Below are 27,200 nucleotides of genomic sequence, written 5' to 3' on the forward strand. Positions count from 1 at the left end.
AAACATTGGAAAACAAAACGTCCCGGATCGTCGGCTTTTCTAAGCCTTTGAAATGGTGAACGTTGAGGTACCTTGAATGGTGGTTGCTTGGCATCGACATCCTTGTATAGGGGTACAAAGATTGGGGTTTCTTCATTCTTTCCATCGGTTCTGGCTTCTTCTTCGGGCAGTGTGGTTATGGCATTGGAAAACCTCTTGGGGTTGTCTTCAACTCTTCCGGGAAGAGCTCCACTTTGCCTCTTCATAGAGTCGGCTGTTTGGGCAACTTGTATGTATAGCTTTTTGACGTGCAAAGATAAAGCTTCAAACTTTCCGTTCAGGTCATTGTAAATGTAGTCAACCTTCACGTTCATGTCTTTGGATGCTTTCTCGTTTGTCATAACAAGCCGTTGGATGGACTGCTCAAGTCTTCCGATTTGAGAAGCTAGCTGGTTTGTTGTAACTCCTTGCTGTTGTACAAATTGATTGTTAAAACCCGTACCTTGATAGTTCAATGGCTGTCGCGGTTGATAGGCTCCTGTCCCTCCGAAGTTTCCACCTTGGAACTTGTTTTGGAAGGATTTTTGTTGTGGTGGGTAGTAGTGATCTTGAGGATTCTCTACATTTGGAGAGAGATTGTTGTAATTTGAATTCCGAAAGTTGTTGTTGAAGCCATTGTTGAAGCGATTTGGATATGGTGCTTGTGCTTCTACATAGTTCAGCTCTTCTTCTTGAAAGGCTTGATTAATGTGATCGATATCACTAGGTCCCTCATCTTCTGCGCCATTGTTGGTCTCACAAGCATGGATTGGGCGATTGTTGCTTTTCAAAAGCTGGCTCATCATGTTCTTCAACTCGGTTATCTCCTTGTTGTCTGCTCCGGTTTGCTTCGTCGAGCGATCGTATTCAGGACAATCATTGCTATTGGCTTGAGCCAAATTCTCGATGAGGGCTCTTCCTTGTGCTATCGTCTTTTGTCCAAAATCTCCATTGCTAACTGTATCAAGCAAAAGTTTGTATTTTGGTTGCAAACCTTGGTAAAATGTGCTCAGCAGATTTGATCCGGGAAATCCATGGTGAGGGCAATCACGTTCATACTCCTGAAAACGTTCCCAGGCTTCATAGAAAGGTTCAGTCGGTCCTTGCTGAAAGCTCGAGATCTTGGTTCTCAACAAGTTCGACCTTGACTTAGTATAGAAGTTGTTCAGGAAAGCAGTTTTACATTCTTTCCAATTTGTAATTGATCCTGCAGGCAAAGATTTCAACCAACGATGAGCTTTGTTTGCTAATGAAAAAGGGAACAACTTACACTTTAAATAGTCCGCTGGAATTTGGTTTGTTCTCATCATGCTGCAGATTTCTTCAAAGAGCTCGATATGGTCCATTGGATGTTCAGAAGGAACTCCATGGAATTGGATTTGTTTGACCAATGAGATGATTTGAGGCTTGACTTCAAACTCATTTCGGTTCGGAAATGGAACTTGAATTGCAGATCGGTTCTGAAAATTTTTAGTAGGTGCATCGAAATCAGCTATGTGATGGTTCCTGGCTTGTCTTCGATGTTGATTTGCTGGCTGAACAGGGCGGTTAACGCGTCCATTCGGCTGCATCCCTTGGTTGTCACCATCGGCTGCATTGATAGGTGCGTCAAGGTCTTCACGTTCTTCTCGCTCGCGGTTCTGGTGGTTTCTTGGAGGAACCTCATCCTCCTCTACATCTTGTCGAGCATAATCACCTCCACTGTGATCATTCTCTTCATTTTCTCCATGTTCGGACCCGTCTTGGTCCCTATTTAAAGCTCGGTTAATAGGATCTCCAGGCTGGTCGTCGTTGGCCATTCCTTGCGTTCGTCTAAGTCTTCGAAGTTCTCTTTCGTGTCTGTCTATCTCGTCTAGAATTGGAATGTTTTCTACAGGTGGTATTCATGCAATTCAGAGAAAAACAAAAGAAGGGAAAGATAATTCAGCAAAACTTTAAGAAAGAACTAGAGATCAGGTGTCTAGAACAGAAATTAGAACAAGAAAAATAACAAAAGGCAGCGAAACAAATCCCCGGCAACGGCGCCAAAAAGTTGATGCGTGTCAACTGCGTGAGGGAACAACTTTTACCCTTAACAAAAACAAATGAAAGCCGCAAGTGCACAGCTAATCAGTTGTAATATTTAGGGATCGAATCCACAGAGATTTGTGTGCCTGATATTCTTCTACGATTTCTAACTTTATGTCTAGACTAGATTGGTTTTAGAGGTTGGTTGTTTGTCACGGATTAAACTAAAACAAAAGAAAGCAAATAAATCTATCCTAGAAAGCAAATAAATCTATCCTAGAAATCAAGTAGAAAAATCGAATGGAAAGCAAATAAAGCAAGCAAAATATCAAACTAAAGCAATTGAAATGCAGATCTAAATAAGCAAGTAAAAATCAATTGGTTTGTAAACTATGGCTAAAAACGCTAAGCTTTTGGGAACTCTACAGGGATCATTATCAATTTTAACACTACGGATGATAGATTGGGATTGACGGATATCGAAATATAGGGTTCTAGAGCTAGAGTACGGCGGTATGACTACGTCACTATCGTGATCATAACCAACTGTTTCTCGCAACCCTGACCAGTAGGTTTCCACTCTGGCCCTGGAAGGGAGAGAACGCAAGAGCTGCACAAGACTCGTCAGTACTCACGATCTCGCTGCAGGTAAGTTTCCACTCCTACGGAAAAATGGCCTGTTTCATTCTAGGTCTGATACTTAATGAAAACTTTTGCAACACTAACTATCTAGATCAGATACTAGGTGATCAATCAAGCATACATGAAATAAGAACGAGAATAACCAGAGAACAAAGTTAAAATCCCAGATCTATAAACCTAGATCTCTTAATTGATTATGAGAGCCCCTTTCGGGAACCCTAAGCCCAACTCAGGATCTACTCAGACATAGCTGAGGTCGACATCACCATTGGTTTTAATAAAAGTAATCAAAAACAGTAAAGAAAAGAGATGAAAGAAAGCTTCTCTATTAAAGAATTCAGACTTCAAGAATCTTCTATAAAAATCGCATAAAAACGGCTAAAGGAAAAGGGTTTCTGTAAAAGTATCAAGGTTCTTCTTAAAAACGACCTAAATGACAAGTATTTATAGTCTTCAATACTCCATGGTCTCTAGGGTTCCGGATTTGAGGCTGACAAATGACTTTGGGCTTCAGAAATATGGGCTTTAATTCGGAGTTAGTCGGCCACGGTCGGAGTAACGTGACCACGGGAAATAGGTGGTTGGCCAAGGTCGGGAAGCTTCTGACCGCGGGGAATGGGCTGGTGGCTGCAGTCGCGTGACTTGCTGGCCGTCTTTGCCTAGGTCTGGGGCTAATGAAATATCTTGAGATCCAAGCGTTGGAATGTCTCCAAACCAAGTGCATTTGAAAGCTGGTTGATTCTTCTATAAGGTGTCCAATTTTGAGGGTGATCGGACAGTGAGAAGGTCTTCGTCTCTCTATGAGAGTTCTGACGGTCTTCATTTATCCAAAAGAGTATTTTTGTTCCAATTTGTGCCTCTTTATCCCAAATTACCTGAAAAGTCTTTTAAAATCCGAAAACATAGAAAGCCTTTGAAAACCTTTAAAAATGGAGTAAAAAAACCTGTAAAAGACATTAAAGTGATCCATAAAAATGGTCAAAATCCGGTGTTATCAACGGCGCGTGTGGCGATCAAGATAAAACGGCACGGGTGCTTCTCGCCCACGATGGTCAAGGACTGCGAGAAGTTCACTACGAAGTCTGAGAAATGTCAACGACACGCGCCTACTATCCATCAACCAATCGAGCTGCTGTCATTAATTCCGTCGCCTTATTTCATGAGATGGTCAATGGATATAGTCGGACCTCTACATCAATCAAAGCATAAGCGTTTTCTGCTCGTCCTAACTGACTACTTCTCCAAATGGGTCGAGGCCGACTCCTACGCAATTATAAAAGATGCTCAGGTCGAACACTTCGTCTGGAAAATTTTCATTTGCCGACACGGGGTTCTCTACAAGATAGTCACCGACAACGGATCTCAGTTCATCTCAACTCCCTTTGAAGCTTTCTGCGAGAAGTGGAAAATTCGCCAGAGCAAATCCACGCTAAGGTATCCTCAGGGGAATGGACAAGCCGAAGCAGCTAACAAGACAATCCTAGATGGCCTGAAAAAGAGGCTCGATGCCAAGAAGGGACGATGGGCATACAAACTCGAAAGAGTCCTTTGGTCGTATCGAACGACTCCACGCCGAGCCACCGGAGAAACCCCATTTGCCCTTGTCTATGGAACAGAATGTGTGATCCCTCCTGAGGTGGATTTCCCCAGAATACAACGAAGACTTTTGTCAGGACAGGAAGGTTTGAACTACGAGACGGCTTGATCTCTACAAAGGGTACGTAGACAGCCCGTCCTCGGCCGGGTTCAGCTGTCCCCCCTCCTAAAGGGGGGGGGGGGGGAAGGGGTACGTATACACTTACACCTACATCAATTTTAAAATTTTTAGCTCGTCGAGTCTACTGTCTCTAAGATCATTTTCACTTCGGCTACTTTTTCATTCACTTATTTTCACTTCGGCAATTTTTGAGAAACTTGTTGTCATTCACTTATTCACTTGTTTTCACTTCGGCTAGACTTTTACTTCTTGATCGTTAGCTTCGAACACCTCACCTCGTTACTGGCCACAACGAGACAACAAATACAAAGTTCTCAAAACAGACTTTTACCACCTTTCCTAGGACGAGGGTGCGAGTTACATCCTCTATGGATTAAAATCAAGCGTGCTACACAAATTTGAGACCAAAAACGTATCGGTTGCCACAGTTCATCATCGCACCCGAGATTATAAGTCGAGACTACATCGCTTTCTCTAAAACCGAATGGAACTCTTAAAACCCGAAAAACACACTCACCTTCTCGGGAACGCCGGTCTATAATCAAACTCTAATGCTGTCTACTTAGACATTAACCTCGGCAACGCGAAATTCAAATTTAAGCGCCTCGGTAGTCAAAAACTAAGCCGAGTTAAATACCTCGTTATACTGACTCAACACCTCGGCATTACAACCAATCCCATTAAAGAACGTCGTAACCAAGTTGAAACAACCTATACAGACAGGAACATCCCCCAGCTCGGGAACACCGGTCTTTAGAAACCATTTAATCTTTGAAACACATTAAAACGGCTCGTCTTATTTTATAGAATGGGTCGGCAAGGAAGAAGACAATTGTACCTCTGGCTCGGCTTGGCAAACTACCTTGGAACAGCTCGGTTCAACAAGAGTTTTCTTCAAAAAGACAGTTTGGAGCAAATAATTCCCATGAAACCGCTAAGGCAAAACCAACAATTCTAAAAAGAGATAGACAAAATCACTATCAGTTAAATCCACCGTGAACTTGAGTTTGATAGTTAAGCGGATAAAGCAGTCCAGGCACAAATACTGAAATAAGTACGAGTACAAGAGATGGATAAAGCCGCCCAGGCATTTTTGTCAAAAAACAAAAAAAAATATAAAAAGGAGGGGGAAAAAGCGACAAGGATCAAGCTGTGCGGCGCGTCTTGCTTTCAGCGAGGAGGTTCGAGAGAGCCGGAGTATCAACGTTTGACCCAATAAGATCCCCGACACAGATACTAGCCGCCGTTTCTTCGATCGGCTCGTTGCCTAGGCAGGTGTTCACAAAATCAGGCGAAACTGGTGAAAAGACCAGCTCCCCTCGGATCTAGGAGGGGATACGCTCATAGGCCTCATCGTCAACGTAGTCATTCTCCCAACTCTTAAGCTTCGCCTATTCAGTATCCAAAGCGACCTGTCGGGTTTCCGAAGCTCTTTGATCATAGCGAGGCTGCTCTTAATCTGACCGAGCTCATTCTCATCGTCCTTGGCCTTCTGAAGCTTGGCAAGCCCATCCTCCAATTTGGCCGTCAACTCACGCCTTGCCTCCTTTTTAGCCCTCTTTACTTTAGCGTCAAACAGGGCATCCTTAGTGTCAATGCAGCTCTTCAACAAAGCAACATCAGCACTCTTAGCCCTCCTAGACTCCTCGAGGCAAGTAATCGCGGACGACACCTTGTCGATGTTGGCCCGAAGAGCTATCTTTTCCTCTTCCAGATTCTTGACTTTGGCCATCGCCTCCTCCTTCCGAGCCTTCTCCAAATAACGCTCATCTTTAACCAAGTCCAACTCATAGCCGGCCATCATCTCGTTGATAGCCGCAACGAACTACAAAAAAAAAACGTGTTAAACTCTAAGTCAAAACTACTAACACGGAAGAAAAGGGGAATGTAATAAGAAAAAAAAAACCTTGCTGCGCCATGGCGGCATAGAACTCGATCTCCTCAGCAGCTCGGGCCACATCACCCCGCTCAAGGTTCGGTGGGTCTTCTCGAGACACCACCTTGGTCTCTACTTGAGCTGCTTGGACAGCTCGTCTGGCGGCCTCCTCGGCTTCACGTCTCTTCCTTTCCCTAAGCATGATGAACACCATCTTTTGTCTCGTGTCTCTTGAAGAATTTGACGACAAAGAACTAATGGACACCCCGGCAAAAATGGCTCAGGCTCTCTCCACTCTCTCAAAAGTGAAGTGTTTCCTCCGATTAACTCTCCGAGCCGCGAGAGTATCTCGAAAAATGAAAAGGTTGTCAGGGACAGAAGAGAGGATGCTCCAAACTGCAAAAACAATACACAAAACGACCAGCTTAGAAGGTAGAAATTGCACCATCGCATCTCCGCGCCAAGGCAAGGCTTCGGATCGAATACCAAGTGGTCCCCAAACGGTCTTTGTCTTACGGACGAAGTCTTCGCCCACCGACGCCTCGTTCACCAGAACGTAGAAGTAGCGTTTGGTCAAAAACTGGACTTTGCTCGGGAAACCGCCTATAACCCGGTGGTTAGACTTATTGGAAATATAAAATCTGCCTCCTCTCAGGGCTCTTCTGATTTCCAACAAGTTGAGCAGATGACCCAGCTTGATGTCGAGACCAAACTCAAAACTCCGAACCAAGATGCCAATCATATGCCGTAAGCCCCTCGGCATGATCTGTCCAATCGAGATTCCATCCTTCCACAGGTACTCAAGGATAACTCCGGGGATCGGGAACCAAAGAAAACAGAGTTCAAAGAACGCCTCGTACTGGGTAAAATGATTCTCGGGAGGCTTGTCGGCTCGATCACTTTTCTCCGGAAGGACGAATTCGACCGCCTCGGAGATTCCAAAGCGGTGTCATAATGCCTCGAGTGACTCAGGAGACGAGAGCGTGGAACTAGGAGGGTCAGGTCTTTGCCTTTTCCATCTTTTGGAATTCCTCCTCCAAGAAGAGGAAGCGCTTCGAGACGCCATGAGACGTTCTAATTCAAGTCTCGCCTTGACTGGGTCAAAGGGGAACGCTTCCTCCTCGGCTTTCACCGCGGCGTAATCAACGTCTTTGTTGTTGACAGGACCCTTGGAGCAGCTCGTCGAAGCAGACACCTAGTTATTTACAGAGCAAGCACCAGAGGGGCTCGGAGAATTCACCCTTGGAGCAGCTCGTCGAGCACCCTTGGAGCACCCTTGGAGCAGCTTGTCGCCCTCGGAGAAATCGTTGGAAGGGCTCGGTGAGGCGGATTCCTCGGAGGACCCCATTGCACCCTTCGCCTCGGCGTCTGCACGGCTCGGCTCGTAGTGAAAAAGGGGTTATAGCAAATCATCCGAGCAGTTCGACATGTTTTACAACTCGTACAAAAATTACAATACTTCACGGCGAGGTTCGTCGGAAAAAGATCTGAGATGGAGGAGGCCTCGGAACCCTAGCCAGAAAATAAATAAACTAGAGAGAGAAAGAAGAAAGAAGGGAGAGCTACCTTTAGAACAGCCGAGGCACGTGGGATCCGCGTAGACCTCGGGAAGCTGTAAAGATTAATAAATAAGAGCGCGTGGAATCCACGGCGTCTGAACAAATTCTAGGCGCGTTGTTTGCACGCGCCAATACCCGAGATTTCCTTTCGAGGAACCTAGGATTGGTAAATACATCTCGCGTAACGCACCTAGGCCAACCGAGCTGTCCAGACAGTACAACTACATATCTGAGAATGTCTCATGAACTGAGTGGATCGACGCTGTAGTGGTACCTCGTCATCAAAAACAGTTCATATGTGCCCTTCACTAAGAACGCCTCGGCATTCACTCGTAAAATGCCTCGTCGTTAACATGGCCCGGCATTCTTTTGAAAAACACCTCGTCATTAACACGACTCGGCATTCACTCGTAAAATGCCTCGTCGTTAACATGGCCCGACATTCTTTTGAAATACACCTCATCGTTAACATGGCTCGGCATTCACTCGTAAATTGCCTCGTCGTTAACATGGCTCGGCTTTCTTTTTTTTTAAAAAAAGCCTCGTCATAAACGTGGCTCGACATTCACTTGTAAAATGCTTCATGCGGCTCGGCCGAGTCTTTAACATGACTCGGCCTTCTTTTGAGAAACGCCTCATCATCGACACGGCTCGGCGCCGCATAAACGTTCTCGTACACAATGCCTTGTCATTGGCTTCAACTCGGCTCGGCACCACTCTCATTCAAGAGACGCCTTGTTAGCTCGACATCCTGTCAAGAATACCTCGTCATTATTGTTCTATGACGGCTCGACTTCTTAATCGCCTCTTTAAAGAAATAGCTTGGTATATCACTGGAATCACATTACCAGCACAACGACTAGGTATTATTTCGTCTTGAAAAGGCTCGGTAAAACCGCAGCACAGCGGCTCGGTGAACATGGTCAATCCAGCCTTCAGAGCTTCATACCTCATCACTCTCGTCTCCGAGACCGACGAGCTAGGGGGTTAACTGTTGGGGTCGGTTTCCACCCTAGCTGAATTAACCATCTCAAAATGGCTAAGTGTCAAAGGTATTGACAAACCCGAGTTCTGTGAGGAAACAAGCCGAGCCCATCCATGAAGCAAGATGGGCCGAGCCCCAAAATGATAAGGTCTGAGCCCTAGAAGCAGCACAGAACGAGCTGCGGGGAATGTGGGTTGAACCGTACAAATGGTATGGGCCGAGCCGCGTAGCGATGGAGGCCCTTAATCGATATGGATCAAGCCGTAAAGCAGAATGGGCCGAGCCCCCTATTCACCTGAGTTGGGCCGAGCTGTATGAGGAAGCCCATGAAGAACCCTAGGTGAGCCATTAAGTCGGTAGCCGCACGAAGCGATAAGAAAATATTCCAAAAATCTCTCCCGGGATTTTCGGCTAGTCGGTTTAGAGAATTAATATAAATAGACGATGTATGCGATTCATTATGTAACTTTTCACAACTCGAGAGGAATAAGACTTAAACACATTTCCAGTAAAAAACCTTCTTTTGATCTTACAGTTCTTGCGATAAACCCTAGAAATTTTGGATCCCTTAAGTTTTCCTTAATAAATTTTTGGTTGTGCGAGTTTTGGCTCACACAGTAGGTTTCCACTCTGGCCCTGGAAGAGAAAATATGCAATATGTTTAAGACTCGTCAGCTTTCACAAATCGCCCATAGGTAGGTTTCCACTCCTATGTTTGTTTTGTTCTCCCAAACTAGATCTGATACCGGATGAACACTTTCATGTCACCAAGCATCTGAATCAGATTGTAGTTCATGATGCTACTCCCATGCATTAAAAGTAAATTCATAAGAAAACGTTCTAGGATTCAGCTTCAATAGCTCATGGAATCCTCATCGAACATATATATATCCCCATCAAAAAATCCCTTTGACCCAATAATAAATCTACTCAGACATGATGAACGAAATCAAAAACATAGTATTAAAAAGTAGAGTAATAATCGAAATTGAAGAAGAAAGAACAAGGGTTCAAGAGATAGATCTCTCTCTCCCTAGACCTAAAACAAAAGCTTAAAGTTTAATCTTTTCTAAAGTATTTCGTCTCTCTCTAAAAATGACCTAGTATTTATAGTCTACAATGATCCATGGTGTCTAGGGTTCTGGAATTGAGGTTGAGAAAATGATTTGGGCTTCAGAAATAGGCCTTCTAACTCGGAGATGGCTGACCGTGGTCGGAAAGAACGTGGCCGCGGGGAATGGATTCTTGGCCGCGGTAGGGTAGCCTCTGACCGTGGTGAAATTGCTGTTGGCCGCGGGTGGAATTGCTTGCCGACTGGTTTACAGGACATCTTGCTCTTCACGTAACTTTTGATTGAACCGTTGGATTGACAAGCTGTAAAGTGTGCTGGAAAGCTGATAGTTCCATCTTTGAGGTCTCCAAATTTGAGCTGAATCAGACGGTGAGAAGACCTGAGCTGAAAATCTGGTCTTCTATCCATTTTGTTAAGTTTTTCCCTAAGTTTCCTGAAAAGAGTCTTGGAACTACAAATACTATAAAAACGTAATAAAAGTACTTGAAAGCAATAAAACATAGAAAAAGTATTTCAAAACGATCCATAAAAGTGGTCAAAATACGGTGTTATCAACTCTCCCAGACTTAAACCTTTGTTTGTCCCCAAACAGAGCAAAAGTCTAAACTGGTTAAGTGAAAACAAAAATAGGAAATGCACAAATCTCAGAGACATGAACTCCTAAACTAGGACCACAGATCGTGCATCAATCCACAACTTAGTCTAGAAAATTATCACCAAGACACAAAAGATACTAGTCCACTTTTTTCGTCATGCAAAACTTAAACAATCTAAATCTCAATTTCAGTCAACTAGCTCTCTACATTCATTAAGTGCAATAGTGAATTCTCATCAAAGACATCATCCAGGGTAGACGGCGTTTGGCATTAAAGGGCTGTTTAAGTAGTGGAGTTAAAGTGTTTCGGGTTACCTGATGAATCTGGAGGATGCAAGATATTATGCAAAACCACAAGAGAGATAAGGACCTGATGATGACCGCAATTTTCAGTCACTTCTTCTTGTCCAATGTTGTTGCATGATCCTTCCTCTTTTGTTGTGAACAGCTATTCCCCCAGACTTAGATTCTTTCCGGGAATCAGAAAATGATCTCCAAAACTCTATAAAATCGAACTCTAGTTGCCTTGGGCTTAAAATTCGACATCTCTAGAATCTCTAAGGCTTTTATTTCTTTTCTTTTCCTATTTTCGGTTTTTTTTTTTGGAAAAAGGAAATGCCTTTTAAAGAGAGAGATGCTAGAGGACGAATTGTACCAAAATTTGTGATTTTTCTATGGCAAACTGAGCTTCCTCATGTGTTGAATCCTTCCGGGAAGTTTTCCGGAAAAATCGCAGGTCTCTGTCTTTGGTGACTGAAAACTGCGTTGTTCCTCTTTTTCTCCAACGTTTTTGCACATATCTGCATATAAGACAATAGAAAACAAGAGTGCATGTGGTTTGAAAGAGGCTTGGTTAAGGTGGGGAACTAGCTAAAGATGAACAAGCCATTCAAGATCAACAGAGAGTGGTAAAAGGGTAAAGGAGTCCTGAATTTATGATTCGTTTCCCTGGTCTAATGCTTTAATGAGAGAATTAAGTCCAAGTTAAGTCCAAATAGAACAGAGCTAGTGTATTCCTTCATCTAAGTAGAAATCATTCAAATTCCTCTAGGGTATTTCGTTTCAAATGTGCTTAGCTACCGCCTAGTCTAGTCCTAAGTCATGATGAGCATGTCACTAGGAACAATCTAAAAGAACACAGTCAACATCATTGATCATGTTCACCATTCCCTTTAAAACGTATTTTGTTTTGAAAACCGTTTTGAAAAACTTTAAGGAAAATGCAAAAAGTGTAGATAATGCAAGACTCATAAAAGAAAAGTGGTAAGAAAGGGATGAAATCCTCCCCTAAACTTAAATCACAGTGTCCTCAGTGTGAAACAAGTCGAGATTGGATGAGAATAATGCATAGATATTCGAATTTGGTATGGCCAAAGAGAATTTACCGGGATCCGGGATGCTGGTGGAGGTGGACCGGATCCATTCGGAGAGTTTTGGGAAGGTGATAGGTTGTGATGGAAGGTGGTGTGAAGTGATGAATGAGGTGGAATGGGGTTTGGTGAGGTGGAATGAGGTGAAGTGGGTGGCTTGGGGTCGGGCATCATCTGAACGATCATTTTCCATGGTCAGGGGTCATACGACCGCGGTAAACTGGTGCCCGTCCGCGGTCAGAAAGACGCGGCCGTGGTCGAAGTGGTGTTTCCCGCGGTCCAAAAGCCTGCGACCGCGGGGGCTAAAATGCTACCTGTTCCTGCTTCTTTTTGGTTTCTGCTGGGCCGAGCAATCAGAGACCATCCTTCTTTTTGGTCTTTTCGGTTTTTTGATTTTTTTTGGCTTTTTTTGTTTTATAAGAAACACCTGAACTTAAGAAAAAGAAAAAAGATCAATAGAAAAAGAAAGAAAAATCCTAAAGAAAACAATACCTAAATGGGTTGCCCCCCATTAAGCACTTTTGTTTTAAGTCATTTAGCTCGACTTTGGTGTAAGATGTGGCTTAGTCCAATGAAGAAGGCTTTGTCCTAAGACAAGTCTTTTTTGAAATCTCCTTGCTTTGCCTAGCAGGTTCTTCGTCACTCCAAAGTTCTTCTTTAAACTCTTATGCTGCAGAACGTCTTCTTGCTTTGCTATTGTATGAGACAGCTTCTGTGAAGACATTTTTGTCGATATTAGCAAATGAAATTCTCTGGTTTGGCCAGTACATTATAGCTCTGCTAGAAAAGACCATCCAAGAATCACTGGATGTGCTGCATCTCTTGTTTCGACAATGTAGAAGTCGACAGGCACAATGCAATCTCCTATTCTCAAAGAAATGTCATGGGCATTCCTTTAGGTGTTGCATTGGAATCATAAGCTAGACTAATCTTTACTGTAGTCCTGCGCAGGTTCTTAATACCAAGTCTCAAAGCAATTACCTTGGAAATCATGTTGACACAAGCTCCAGAATCACAAAGTATATAGTTAAACATTTCCCCTCTAATGGAACAGGAGATGAGAAACTGACCTGCACCTTCTATTTTGTGAAGTGTTCGAACAAGTTTACCTCTTCTGGCATGATTGAACAAGTCTTCTATTTCAGGGATTGATTCCTTGCTCTCACAGAAGTGATGGCCTATCATAAAGTCTTTGCAAGCTCTGGCAAAGGTGATTCCTTCAGGCAAATTTGGAACTACATCACTGAACTCATCAAGCTTTTCTTTGCTGATTTTGTTGGTGTAGTAGATGCATTCTTCAGGTATTTGAAGGTGAATCAAATAAACTGCAGCATCAGGTGATGTCCTGGGAAAGGACAGACGTCTGGCTCTCCCAAAGTAGGTTCGGATATCTTCCTTTGTCTCCTTGCTGTACCTAAAGAAAACTTGCAAGCAACCAAGACCCCATATATCATCGAAACCTGTATAGAGAGGGATCCTTTTCACAAACTTGTTGAGTTCAATGTGTCTTTCTCTGGAGATCGGTGCTCCTAGTTCCACCAATTTGTCTGGATTGCCTTCTTCTATGAACAGACGATAGTCTTCGTCCTCGAGGTATCGTCCTTCATATTCGTTTTCGTAAGCTAAAACTATTCTGAAAGGAAGTACCTCATATTCTTCTTGAGATGTTTTGGAGCTGATGGCGTACACTGTTTTCTCAAAAAAAGGAGTCCTGACCATTCCAGCAGGTGCATCTAATGAACATTTACCTGTGAGAATCGAAGAAGGCTGATGCGGATCTAACCGATGGTTTACCGCGGGTGGAGGAAGCACGGCCGTGGGGAAGGGGCAGTTTGCCGCAGGCAGAAGACTCACGACCGCGCCTGGATGATTGTTGGCAGCAGTCGAGGGAGGTGCGACTGCGTGTGAGAGACTCCGAGGTGGTTTAGTTGTTTCATTTTCTCCTTTGCCTTCTAAACTGCCTTTTGGATTTTCCAACTCTATTTCCTATTATTTTAGGTCAAGACCTTTGATGGGCGGCGTCGAACCATGCATTTCACGCCCTTGCATAAGCTTTTCTACCTTATCTTCGACTTCTTCAAGAGCATAGACTACTTTGTCCATGGTCGAGTCGATCTCTTCTGCTTTATCTCGAACCTTGTGTATTCCATCCCAAATCTCTTCCACGTAGGAGTAGGTCTGGTTGTTATGGTCATTAATAGTTTCTTATGCTTCATCGAGTTTGATCTCTAAGGTGCGGATGTTTCCACTAGCCTTGCGAATGCTGACTTTGTTCTCTCTAATTTGTCCTTTAACTTCTTCTATTCTCTCTTTGATAGTCTCGGCGTCTTTGTTTGCCTGAGTCTCGATGGATTTAACTTGATCAGAAAGATCTTCAAGCTTTTTGTTAAAGTTAGTCGACATGTTGTCAATTCTCTCATGAAGGGCGGCTCTTGATACGGCTTGAACTGTGATAAACTGCATGATTACCACTTCAAGCTGACTCAATCGATTACTGAGCTGGGCATTCTCATCTTGCTGAAGAATCTGGTGAGGCAGACGACGAACAGGAGGTCTAGGGTTCACCATGTGCTGTGCGTAGGGGGCGCACATCTTTTCCTAGAACTCTGGATCGTTCCTTCGAGTGTATTCATTGAGGCCGTGCATATACTGCTCCTCTCTGCGTTTAGTGGCTTTAGGAGTGTTGTAAAAACCTCCCTCGTAGTAGGGATTTCGATTTATAGGGTTCATCGCTTCGGGAACTGAAACAAAAGAATCGAAAAATGGAAATATGTAGAAAAAGGGTTCTAGATTCGATTTACCAACCTTTCTTAGGGTTTTGCGAAAAAGAAAATGCGTGCCTTCCCCTGCAACGGTGCCAAAAATTTGATGTGATGTTGTGTGTGAGTGTTGTCAAGTTTTACCCTAAATGAAATCAATAGCCGCATGTGCACAACTGATCGATTATAGTACATAGGGATCGAATCCACAGGGAACGAGGATCTTTCCTGCAAAAGCATTCGAAAGAAATATAAAGTAAGGAAGTCTAGAACCAGGCGATTTTTGAGGGTTTTGGTGGTGTCTTTATAACGTAAAAACTAATCTTAACGAGAAGATACGGGAATTAAAATGACCTAATAACTAGACTTTATGAAATAGACTAAAAACAAGAAAAAACGGCTAAACCTAATTGCTTAAAAAAATTTAATTAAGAGAATGAAAATGATGAACTAAAGCTTGAAATAAAATATGTGAAATCAATAGAAAAGAGGCGTTGGGTTTCAGGAAAATTTTCTCCGGGGTATGAACGATTCAAAACATTGCTAAAGAGTAAATTTAATAAGATCCTAGCTAAAAATTTTCGAACTAAAGTCACGGACGTATGAATACGCCACTGTCGTGATCATAGACAACTATTTCTCTCAACCCTGACCAGTAGGTTTTCACTCTGTCCCTAGAAGAGAAAAGATGCAATATGTTTAAGACTCGTCAGCATTCAAAAATCGCCCATAGGTAGGTTTCCACTCCTATGTTTGTTTTGCTCTCCCAAACTAGATCTGCTACTGGATGAACACTTTCGTGTCACCAAGCATCTGAATCAGATTGTAGTTCATGACGCTACTCATCGAAAGTAAATTCGGAAGAAAACGTTATAGGATTCGCCTTCAATAGCTCATGGAATCCTCGTCGAACATATATATCCCCATCGAAAATCCCTTTGACCCAACAATAAAACTACTCAGACATGATGAACGAAATCAAAAACATAGTATTAAAAAGTAGAGCAATAATCGAAATTGAAGAAGTAAGAAAAAGGGTTCAAGAGATAGATCTCTCTCTCCCTAAACCTAAAAGAAAAGTTTAAAGTTGAATCTTTTATAAAGTGTTTCGTTTCTCCTAAAAACGACATAAATGATAAGTATTTATAGTCTCCAATGCTCCATGGTGTCTAGGGTTCTGGAATTCAGGCTGAGAAAATGATTTGGGCTTCAGAAATTGTCCTTCTAACTAGGAGATGGCTGGCTGCAGTCGGAAAGAAAGTGGCTGCGGAGAATGGATGATTGGCCGCGGTCGGGTAGCCTCTAACCGTGGTGAAAGGGTTGTTGGCCGCGGGTCTTATCGAAATGGAAAAGATTCTGAACTATGAAATGCGTCCTACGACATCTATTGATCTTGATTCCATAATGTGGTATGTTGGAAACCTGATAGTTCCATCTTTGAGGTCTCCAAATTTGAGCTGTACACTGCTCTTGGGTGTCAGAGGAGGAATTTTAAAAGGCTAACAAATCCATCCCTTGTTTAAAAAAGAAGGGTGAAGAAATTTCAATCTAAACGGAGTCTGTGAGTAACAAGGAAGAAGACTTTGTGGCCATTCCTACTGAGTGGACCACTGTGGACCGGATCATTTCTTGGAGGGGAGAAGATGATGTGAAGGAGTATCTGGTGAAGTTCAAATAACTTTCTTATGATGAATGTTATTAGGATCTTAATCGGACATCTCAGCTTTCCAGAACAAAATTTAAAGGTTCAAGGATATAATATCTGGTCACCGCAGAGACAAATATGTTGAACATGAGAGAGATCATAGATATTTTATACACTTTGATCGTACTCCTGAATTCCTTAGGTATCAGAGTCACCCGATCTTTAGGTTTCCACCCGATTAGAGGCCTCCCTGTGGATGTTTGTTCCCACAGAATTCCACGCTTCAATCCTGATTGGTGTGAGTGTGAGACGGAGTAGTTGCAGAATTTGTAATGTAGTATTTAAATGGTAAAGGCTAATCCACTTATCTCCAATTCTGCAACTACCGATGCAGGACTTTCACAATATAGCCTGCGGTGAATTAGTGATAAAGGAATTTTTTTTCTAAATTAATTCCTGCTCATGTCATTGCAATATTAAGGTATCAATCCAAAGAGATTAAGATTAGCACACCAAGAATACAAGAAATTACTTAAGCTAAGCAAATCAGGGGATTTGGTTTGATTAACTACTGAAAAAATGATTAAAATAAGCAATCAAAAACTCAAACAAGATTAACAATAAATAAAAAAGCAAAAATAGAAGAGGTCAACAGAAGTCAACTTAAAAGTCAACAAAAGTCAACATACAAAAGTCAACAAAAGTCAATGACAAAAATTCATATATCAACTAATAAAATCAAGTCTCTGGGCAAGGTAATTGATTAGGGGATTTTTAATGATAACCCATGATGTCTACAAACTCACAAAAGTGCTCATCCTTTAGTCTAGAACTCTATTTTTAACTAATCCTCTCTCAAGGCACTAATCACTTTGTTAATTACCAAATTCTAGAACTAACTCTCATTAGTTAAATTAGCAATCAAAAGCATTGTAAACAAGTTCCATTAACTAATTAGTCACATTAGACATCCATTCTCATAGGCTAATCATGAAAAACTCTTGCTTAGTTCTTTGGGGAATTTTATCAAACACCTTGTGTTCATGAAATTCCCTAAGACCTTTGATTAACTATTTCTAGCCTAATCAAGCATTAAGAACACTAAACAAGAAAGGAAACTATGGATTAAGACCTAGACATAAAAGATTTAACATCAAATTCCCCTAATCTACCATGCCCAAAGACTATAAAAAACTATTCTCACTAATCATGATTAACACACCTAATCTTTTGCAAGAGGTGATGTTAATCATGATTAGAAGCAAAGATAACAAGATGAGATGATTAGAAACAGCTTTAGATTGATTAAATCCTTCAGGTATCTCTTAACAAACTCGTTTTTTAACACTCAAAAGGAAAGAAAACTAAGAGAGCATGGAAGATAAAAGATAAGGTGTCTAGGGTTTTTCTCCCAAAACCTATTTATACTAAGTATTATGAACCGGGTCAGCCCAGGAAAAACTGGGTACTGACCCGGCTTCAAATGGGTCATGTCTCAAGTGTGCGACATGGTCAAGTGCTTCCCAAGTCGCAGGCTCAAGTCGCACAGCTATAGAAACAGCCTTGTGAGCCTTAAATCCTTCAGCCTCAGCCGCATGCCTATATAAGTGTAAACAGCGAGTGTTTGTGCTGTTCAGGCTTCCTTCTCTTCAACTCGCACAACCAGGACGCATTCTGGAGAGAATATTTGTGCGAGTTGGTCATCTCTAGTCCCAAGTCGCAGGCCCAAGTTGGTGTAAACCGCGAGTCTTTCTGCGGTTCAGTTCTCTGCTCGGCCATCTCGCATGCCTAAGTCGCACTCGGACCACTACGCATTCAGGAGAGCGTAATTTCCAGGGTATGGATCCAAATGGCATGATTCCAACTTTAATAGAAAGAGCACTCAAATATATCAAACGTTGGTGACGAAACTATCGGCTCTTGGGAAGTGGAAGATTTCCCGGAGGGCTCATCTTTGCAGTACATTGACACGATCAGAAAGAGGCTTCTACACATGTGTCCATTCCGGAAACATTATCTTCTTGCTCATAGCTCCAAATTTAATGATCTCAAACGTTCTGGAAAGAGGACTCAAATATAGTGAATCTTCATGAAAGCCCTGTAAACTGAATCGGTCTGGAAGTGCATCGTCCCTTGCGATCTTTGGAGCTCATCGGGTCAGTCTAAAACGGTGACGAGACAGGTGCGTCTTCCGGTGAGCTTAAATCTCTGATCCCAACTCCAAATCAATTGATTTCATCTGCTATAGATCCGTGATTCAATATAATCCAACTTTGATGAATACCCTGTAAACCAAATCAGAGGGGAAGACTTCCCAGTAACGACGTCTTTGAGGCGCATCGGATTTCTCCGGAATGAGTGCGAGACATGTTCGTCTTCCGGTGGCCATATCTTTCAGCTCAGTGCTCAAAATGCCCTGATTCGAACTGTTCTGGGTTTTTGACTGAATTTTCTTCAACTTGCACGAAGACCCCGATAGCTAAATCGGACGGCAAGACCTTCCGGTAACGTGATTTCTGAGATGTATCTGCACCCGAGGTTTTTGGCCGAGAAACTTAACCGCTAGTATGTGTTTTTGGCCGAGAGATCTACCCGCAGAAAGGATTTTGGCCGAGAATCTTTGACCATCAGTACAGCATTTTGCCGAGAAGCTCCATAATGCCCATTTTTCACCATTTTTGATCATTTCAAGTGAATTTCTTCATCTGAATCACATTCTCCACTCCAAATAAACTCCATAAGCACCTGTTTAACACTTCCAAACATGCAAAACTCTCTTGGACCTAATGCAATCTCTAAAGTCCTAAAACAATGCCTAAAGACCTAAAATGTATGCGAATGAGACATGATTTGGACTTAAATATGTGCACTAAATGATGCAATTTATGAATATATCCACTCCCCCACACTTATCCTTTGCTTGTCCTCAAGAAAAAAGAACAAATAAGAGAGTGAGGTTGAATGCTTGGGAGTTCACATTTCTCAAAGAGAGAGAGAGTAATCATCAAAAGAGTTCAACTCATGGTCATAGTTACTAATTCTAAATTGCAATACAAACTGGTGTACCCATAAAACCTAGCTATGCTCATCACCAAGTGAACCAAAATCAAGTGTCAACTTTCACAAGAATTCCTAACTCCAGCCCTTTGACATTCATTTAACTATCATGTGGATCATGCTCATGCAAATCATGTGAACTCATTTGGTTTGGGACAGGGTTATGAGATTAAAATGATCTCATTCAATGCTTGTGGGTTTCAATGCAGCTCAAGGGATCACTCAAGAAGGAATAAACTTTAACAGAAGGCTAAGGGTAAAAGGCAGCTGATAGAATCCCATCTACCCAATGCCCCAAGTCGGTCTTTCACCTTAACTCTAAACCCATGAAGAACACACCTAAGCTACCCTTCTCTCAAGGCATTCATTGCCTTCTCAACCCATTTCTCACTTAACTCTCAATCTTTTACTCACCAGGGGATTCATCTTTTCATTTTCAAACTCAGGCTTTGGGGTCTAAACCTTTTCACTTAGCTCCTTCTCACTTAGCATTGTCTAGCCTCTTTTCTTTTCACTTTAAACACTTGAGCCTTTTTGGCTTCTTCTCTTTTCTTTTCACTTAGAGGCTAGACTTTACTTTTCCAAAAACAAGAGCTTTCTTTCTTTAAACAACAGACCACAAACCGTTTCATTTTCTTTTCCATCCCCTGGTTCTCATCTCAAACTCTCTCTTTTCCACTCAGTGTTTCCCAAGATCTCTTCCTAGCCTACTCTAGACTCATGATGCAGAGCTAGATCTACAGGAAACTCTACTCTTGTCGTCCTAAACCCAACACTTTCTGTCAAGTTTATTCACAGAAAGACCTCACATCTCTCAATATAGTGTTTCAGGCTTCAAAGAAGGTTTGGTTAAAGGCAAGGGAACTGTCTCAAGATGAGAGAACAGCTATTTGAGCTAGCAAAGAGTGGCAAAAAGGGATAAGAGAGCTCAAGTATTTTGTGGTACCCATGAGTTCACAATGATATGCTCAAACATGATAATTGGATTGTCAAATTATGGTTTTCACTTAAGCAAGCCTAGAGTTAATCACAACTTGATCCAACTTAACACAGAAGCATTGAGACATCAGTTCCAAGCATGGTTCACCCATGATTTCATACCAGTTTTGCAAGCAATAGAGAATTAATAACTAGGGCTATGAATTCAAGTTCTTAAGATGATTCTCTCTCAAAGAAACCTATCATTACTCCCATGAAAATGATGCAACCTACATGATTATGCAACAAGACTCAATCCTAAAAATGTGAATGCAACTAAATGAACATTTTTTTGTGAAAAATTTTCAGATTTTTTAATTTTTATGGTTTTTATATGCACTTGGATGCAGACTCAAGATGCAAATAAAAATAAGAACAAGAGAAAACATGATTAGTAAACACGAAACTCCTCCCCCACACTCAAATAACACAATCCCCTGTGTTATAAAAGCATGATAAAAAGGAAAAACAAACATGAAAAAGATAAACTAAGAAAATGAAAAACTAGATGCTTGAATGCTATGTACAGGTTTGGAGTGTTACCTTTTAGGGAATTGGAGATGGGGATGGACACTCAATCATCACCATAGACTAGCTGATGCACGTCCTTGGTCTCTGTCCAACACGTCTCAACCCTTAGACAATCAAATAACCTTGTAAACACTTAACAAAAAGATCAAAAGGCTCCCAAAACATAGAATTAAAATTGGATATCAAATAAAAAAGAGTATATACAATAATAGACATGGGAATGTCTCCCAAGTGCACTTTGTTTTAAGTCACTAAGTTTGACTTTCCATACCTTTTGCTTAGTGAGAGAGAGAGAGAGTAGAGAACTCCCTGGATTTTCTTTGAATTCAAGCCTCACCACTTTCCTCATGAGTTCCTCAATACCATCTTCACCTTTGTCCTTCAGCTCTTGAGTGAGAACTGCTCTGACCTTTGCAAATGGCTTAGACCCTCCTCTACACTTGACCTTATACTCAATCACTCCATCTTGATGAGTCAATGGAATGAGAGTGGTAGTGGAGGATTTGTCTGGCAAAGTTTCTTCCTCCTTGGTCTTGCTTGGTTTCTTCTTGGAAATGGTAGGAGAGTGAGCTTCTTTAGGCTTCTTTATCTTAGAATTAGGACTTTCACCTTTCTCTTGAACCACTTTGCAAGAAACTTCTTTCCTCATTTGTGTAGAAGATTGAAGTTTCAAGCAATCCTCATCATCACTAAAGAACTTCTCACCATCAATGAACTCAAGATCAAGCTTTCTTTGGCGTTCTTTCTTTTTCTCACAACCTCTAAGAGGCTGATCCTTCTCTTTCATTCCACAATTCCCCACATACTTCATCTCAAAGTGTTGAAACTCATCACAGAGACTTGGAGGCACGTAGGCTGGCGGCTCAATAGACTTTTCTTCCTTCTTGAGCTTTTGCTTGGCCTTCTCTTCAGCAACAATCTGAACCTTGTCTCTAGAAGCTCTATGGACGTCTTTTATAGCAAAAACTTCAGTTTCAAGGGTCACCTCCCTACTGAGTTGCTCAATGTCCTCATTTTCTTGTGAAGAAAGACCTCGAAGAGCAATGTCTTGTTGTGTACTATAGAGCAGACGTTCTATCTCATTTATAGCAGCTTCATGATCTTTGATCTCCATGTGTTTCACTTGAGAGGTTAAACTCTCTATTTTTTTGTGGGGATCATTGTAAGAACTCTTCACTCTTCTGGTGATCTCATTTTGTCCCTTGAGAAGTTGTTGGAACATGCTGTTCAACTCCATTTCTTGAGGCTTTGAAGCAACTTGCCCTTGTGGAACAAACTCTTGCTGAAAACAAAGCTCCACCTCACCTTGACCATCTTTACAAGCTTCAATATCAAGCTCCTTGTATCTTTCATTACTCTTGGCCAAATTCTCAACAGGTAGCTATCCTTGTTCTATGGTAAGATTTGCAAAACGCCCATTGCTAGCTACATCCAATGTCCATTTATGCTCTATATCAACTCCCCAGTAGAAGATACTAAGGATAGCTTCTTGTTTGAAGCCATGATGATGACATTCTCTAGTGTATCCTTTAAGTCTCTCCCATGCTTCATCAAAGGTCTCATGGGTTCCTTGTTTGAAGCTCAAGATGTCTTTCCTAGGTTGAACAGTTCTTTGTATGGTATAAAACCTTTGAAGGAAGATCATCTTGCAGTCATCCCAAGAATTGACCAAGTGAGATGGTAATGCTCTTTCCCATTTGCTTGCCTATTCCCAAGTGAAAATGGGAACAAGATGAGCTTGATACTGTCTTGGGGCACTCCTCCAGTTCTAAATGTGTCACAAAACCTCTCAAAGGAGTCCAAATGATCATATGGGTTCTCCATTCCTAACCCCAAGAAATTAGAGTCTTGAATCAACCTAACGAAGCTTGCTTTGATCTCATAGGTCTCAGCTTCAGTTGGAGGAGGGTGGATTCCATACCTTTTTCCATGACAACAAGGAGTGTCATAGCTTCCAATTGTTGGCTTTTTCTTTGGAGCTTGGGTTAGACTTGAAGCCAATTCTTGATGTAGTGGCAATTCTTGAGGTTTTAGAGCTTGGAGATTAATTATGCTCCCATGATTAGCCACCTCTTGAGGCTGTGGATCTTCTTGAATACCATTTTGATGGTTCACCTCCAACACCTCATATGCTCTTGTCTTCTCACTTCTCTTCTTCTTTTTTTGGTACCTTTGAAAGCATAAGAGAACTAAGGAAAACAAGTTAGTAACAATGAATAAAAATAAGTTCATCATTTCAACCAAAGATGAGGAAACAAGGTAAAAATAAAAGCTTAGTCTCAAGTAGAATCTAAATCCTAATGGCTAATGCTAAATCCCTGGCAACAGCGCCAAGTTGATAAAGAAATTTTTTTTCTAAATCAATTCCTTAATACGCTCATGTCATTAGATTAACACACCAAGAATACAAGAAATTACTTAAGCTAAGCAAATCAGGGGTTTTGGTTTGATTAACTACTGAAAAAATGATTAAAATAAGCAATCAAAAACTCAAACAAGATTAACAATAAATAAAAAAGCAAAAATAGAAGAGGTCAACAGAAGTCAACTTAAAAGTCAACAAAAGTCAACATAAAAAGTCAACAAAAGTCAACAAAAGTCAATGACGAAAATTCAAATATCAACCAATAAAAAGCAAGTCTCTGGGCAAGGTAATTGATTAGGGGATGTGTAATGATAACCCATGATGTCTACAAACTCACAAAAGTGCTCATCCTTTAGTCTAGAACTCTATTTTTGACTAATCCTCTCTCAAGGTACTAATCACTTTGTTAATTACCAAATTCAAGAACTAACTCTCATTAGTGAAATCCTTCAGGTATCTCTTAACAAACTCGTTTTTAACACTCAAAAGGAAAGAAAACTAAGAGAGCATGGAAGATAAAAGATAAGGTGTCTAGGGTTTTTCTCCCAAAAAATATGTATACTAAGTATTATGAACTGGGTCAGCCTAGGACAAACTGGGTACTGACCCGGCTTCAAATGGGTCATGTCTCAAGTGTGCGACATGGTCAGGTGCTTCCCAAGTCGCTGGCCCAAGTCGCACAGTCATAGAAACAGCCTTGTGAGCCTTAAATCCTTCAGCCTCAACCGCATGCCTATCTAGAAGTAAACAGCGAGTGTTTGTGCTGTTCAGGGTTCCTTCTCTTCAACTCGCACAACCAGGACGCATTCTGGAGAGAATATTTGTGCGATTTGGTCATCTTTAGTCCCAAGTCGCAGGCCCAAGTCGGTGTAAACCGCGAATCTTTCTGCGGTTCAGTTCTCTGCTAGGCTATCTCGCATGCCTAAGTTACACTCGGACCACTTCGCATTCAGGAGAGCGTAACTTCCAGGATATGGATCCAAATGGCATGATTCCAACATTAATGGAAAGAGCACTCAAATATCTCAAACGTTGGTGAAGAAACTATCGGCGCTTGGGAAGTGTAAGATTTCCCGGAGGGCTCATCTTTGCAGTACATTGACACGATCAGAAAGAGGCTTCTACACATGTGTCCATTCCGAAAACGTTATCTTCTTGCTCATAGCTCCAAATTTAATGATCTCAAACGCTCTGGAAATAGGACTCAAATATCGTGAATCGTTATGAAAGCCCTGTAAACTGAATCGGTCTGGAAGTGCATCGTCCCTCGCAATCTTTGGAGCTCATCGGGTCGGTCTAAAACGGTGGCGAGACAGGTGCGTCTTCCGGTGAGCTTAAATATCTGATCCTAACTCCAAATCCAATGATTCCATCTGCTATAGATCCTGGATTCAATATAATCCAACTTTGATGAAGACCCTGTAAACCAAATCGGAAGGGAAGGCTTCCCAGTAACGGCGTCTTTGAGGCGTATCGGATTTCTCCGGAATGAGTGCGAGACATGTTCGTCTTCCGGTGGCCATATCTTTCAGCTCAGTGCTCCAAATGCCCTGATTCGAACTGTTCTGGGTTTTTGACTCAACAACTTTCATGAAGACCGCGACAGCTGAATCGGACGGCAAGACCTTCTGGTAACGTGATTTCTAAGATGTATCTGCACCCGAGATTTTTGGCCGAGAAACTTAACCGCTAGTACGTGTTTTTGGCCGAGAGATCTACCCGCAGGAAGGATTTTGGTCGAGAATATTCGACCATCAGAGTACAGCATTTTGCTGAGAAGCTCCGTAATGCCCATTTTTCACCATTTTTGATCATTTCAAGTCAATTTCTTCATCTGAATCACATTCTCCACTCCAAATAAACTCCATAAGCACCTGTTTAACACTTCCAAACCATGCAAAACTCTCTTGGACCTAATGCAATCTCTAAAGTAACAATGCCTAAAGACCTAAAATGTATGCAAATGAGACATGATTTGGACTTAAATATGTGCACTAAATGATGCAATTTATGAATATATCAATTAGCTTCATCATCCAACATAAGCTAAGGATCTTGTACAGAAAATAAACGTTTTGCTTCAACATATGTAACTGTTACGACACTAATCACTGCAAACCAAGTCAAACCAATATATATGTTGTTAGAAATATAAACTTGCATATATAATTTTTTTTCATACTTACGAAATATGACTTTTACCGAATGTAACGGCTAAGAAGACAACGAAAGCAAACTTCATTCATGTTGTCTCCATTATTTTACTTGTCGACAATATTATTACAGAAAAATATGTTGAAGATGATGTTATCTGAGATAGTTTTAGCTATTGTTGAACCGTTTTATATCATGGACCAATGGTGTCTTTTTCTTTTTTGGCATATCTAACCAATTTTTTGGTCAAAAATTAAACACAGACGAAGAAAATCATAATTATATTAAGAGATTACCAAATGCGATCAAAATCAAACCATATTTTGTAAAAAAAATGTAAGACCAAATCCGGAATCTAAAAGGAAAATATGATATACTTTGACCAAAATAATTGTGGAGATCAAGCAGAGATAGATGGATTTTGACCGACAGCATGTTCCATCGGCATACAAAAGATAGATTTACATCACAATTATCGATATAAAGATGGATTCTTCGATGAATGATTTAAAGTCAATGTTGTTACTGTTCAAATTTTAAAATATGATTACCACAATAAAAAATTCATGTGTATTACACTATTTTGCAAGTTGGATTTTGCTTCTTTTTTTTGGTTTCAAAAAAGTTTACTCAAGAAAATCTACTGAAATTATTTCAAATTATTTAGCATATAATGGTTACTCTAAATACAAGCTTCTTATAGCCAAACCTCTATGTAACAAAGTTTCTATTATAATCTATCCAAGAACACATCATGTGACAAATGTTTTTATAGATTTGTAGTTTCTATAGCCTAGCTAATCTTGTCCCATGTATTGATTATTTTTTTTTATCTGATCAAGGAGATACAGATAATCATACATCAATCAATACAGATACACTTCTTTGATGGCCTTAACATGTGATCTTCTTTTCTAGGGTCAATGTGAGAACAGACTGTAGAAGCTCTGGTTTAAATGTGAAAACAGAAACATGTGTAAGACTTTGTCATTGTATGTCCCACACTTCAAGACATCAATGTTTTCAGGTTTCAACTCATTCAATTAAATTATATATAAAAATATTTACTCCAAATGACACTTGTTGTCTTTATAATTACACATTTTTGCACTTCAATTTAAAGTGGCACTTCTTTTGATCTTTCCTTGGGGAAAAGATAAGAAGATCTCCAATGCAGTATTTCCTAAATTCTAACCGGTTTAACTTCTATCGACCATAACCGATTTATCAAAATACCCAGTGTTTCCAACATCTCACCGATTTCATTTTTTCGTCAGCTGTATCGAATTCCGTTTTAACAATTCCGATTTCAACGGAATCCAAGCTCAGCGGAGTCGAGTGCATTTATTGACATATTTTTCCATCTTTCCAACCTTAAAGAAAAACTCAATAATCATCAGTATGCCTTATATAATTCTCAAGACAAATATCAAATACATTTTATTATTAGTGATCACATATCTTGTTGTGCCTGTTTGGTAAGAGCTGTTACTCTTGGCTTTTATTGTAGACTTTTAAATGTAAAAAAATTTTGCTTTTACTTAAAATATAAAAAAAATTGTTTAATAATATAAACTGTAGAAACTAACTGCAAACTTTTATATTAAAAAAAATTAAAAAAACAATTTAAGAAGTGGATCTCAAAAGAAAGCAGAAAAAAAAGATTTAATCAATTAAATTTAGTTTGTAATTATATAGATATAAATCTACAAAGTTATTTGAATAATTCTGGAAAAAAATAGATAAAAATATTTAATATATTTATTTTTGTAAGATTTTTTGTAAAAGTTACTTCCACGTAGCTTTTAGAATGCAGGACCAAAACCAAAAAGTTTGGATTTTAAGACGTTAACAATAATTGAAGAAAGAA

General features: G+C 40.9%; 1 protein-coding gene, 1 non-coding gene and 1 pseudogene across 2 annotated transcripts; 2 read left to right on the forward strand and 1 right to left on the reverse strand.

Annotated features, from left to right (window-relative positions):
* The first annotated feature begins 1,047 nt into the window (after positions 1-1,047).
* LOC112090118 lies at positions 1,048-1,148 on the forward strand (annotated as a pseudogene).
* A 19,761-nt stretch (positions 1,149-20,909) lies between these two features.
* LOC112089738 lies at positions 20,910-22,374 on the reverse strand. Its single transcript, XM_024160490.1, has 3 exons — positions 22,288-22,374; positions 21,083-22,192; positions 20,910-20,915 (listed from the first exon to the last, which is right to left on the reverse strand). The coding sequence occupies exons 1-3, from the start codon at positions 22,372-22,374 to the stop codon at positions 20,910-20,912; spliced, it is 1,203 nt and encodes a 400-aa protein (XP_024016258.1).
* Positions 22,308-22,413, forward strand: LOC112090042. Its single transcript, XR_002901401.1, has one exon. It is a non-coding gene; the product is annotated as a small nucleolar RNA R71 (small nucleolar RNA).
* The last annotated feature ends 4,787 nt before the right edge of the window (positions 22,414-27,200 follow it).

Source organism: Eutrema salsugineum, unplaced genomic scaffold (genome assembly GCF_000478725.1).
Source record: "Eutrema salsugineum unplaced genomic scaffold, Eutsalg1_0 scaffold_11, whole genome shotgun sequence".
NCBI classification, from domain to species: Eukaryota; Viridiplantae; Streptophyta; class Magnoliopsida; order Brassicales; family Brassicaceae; genus Eutrema; species Eutrema salsugineum.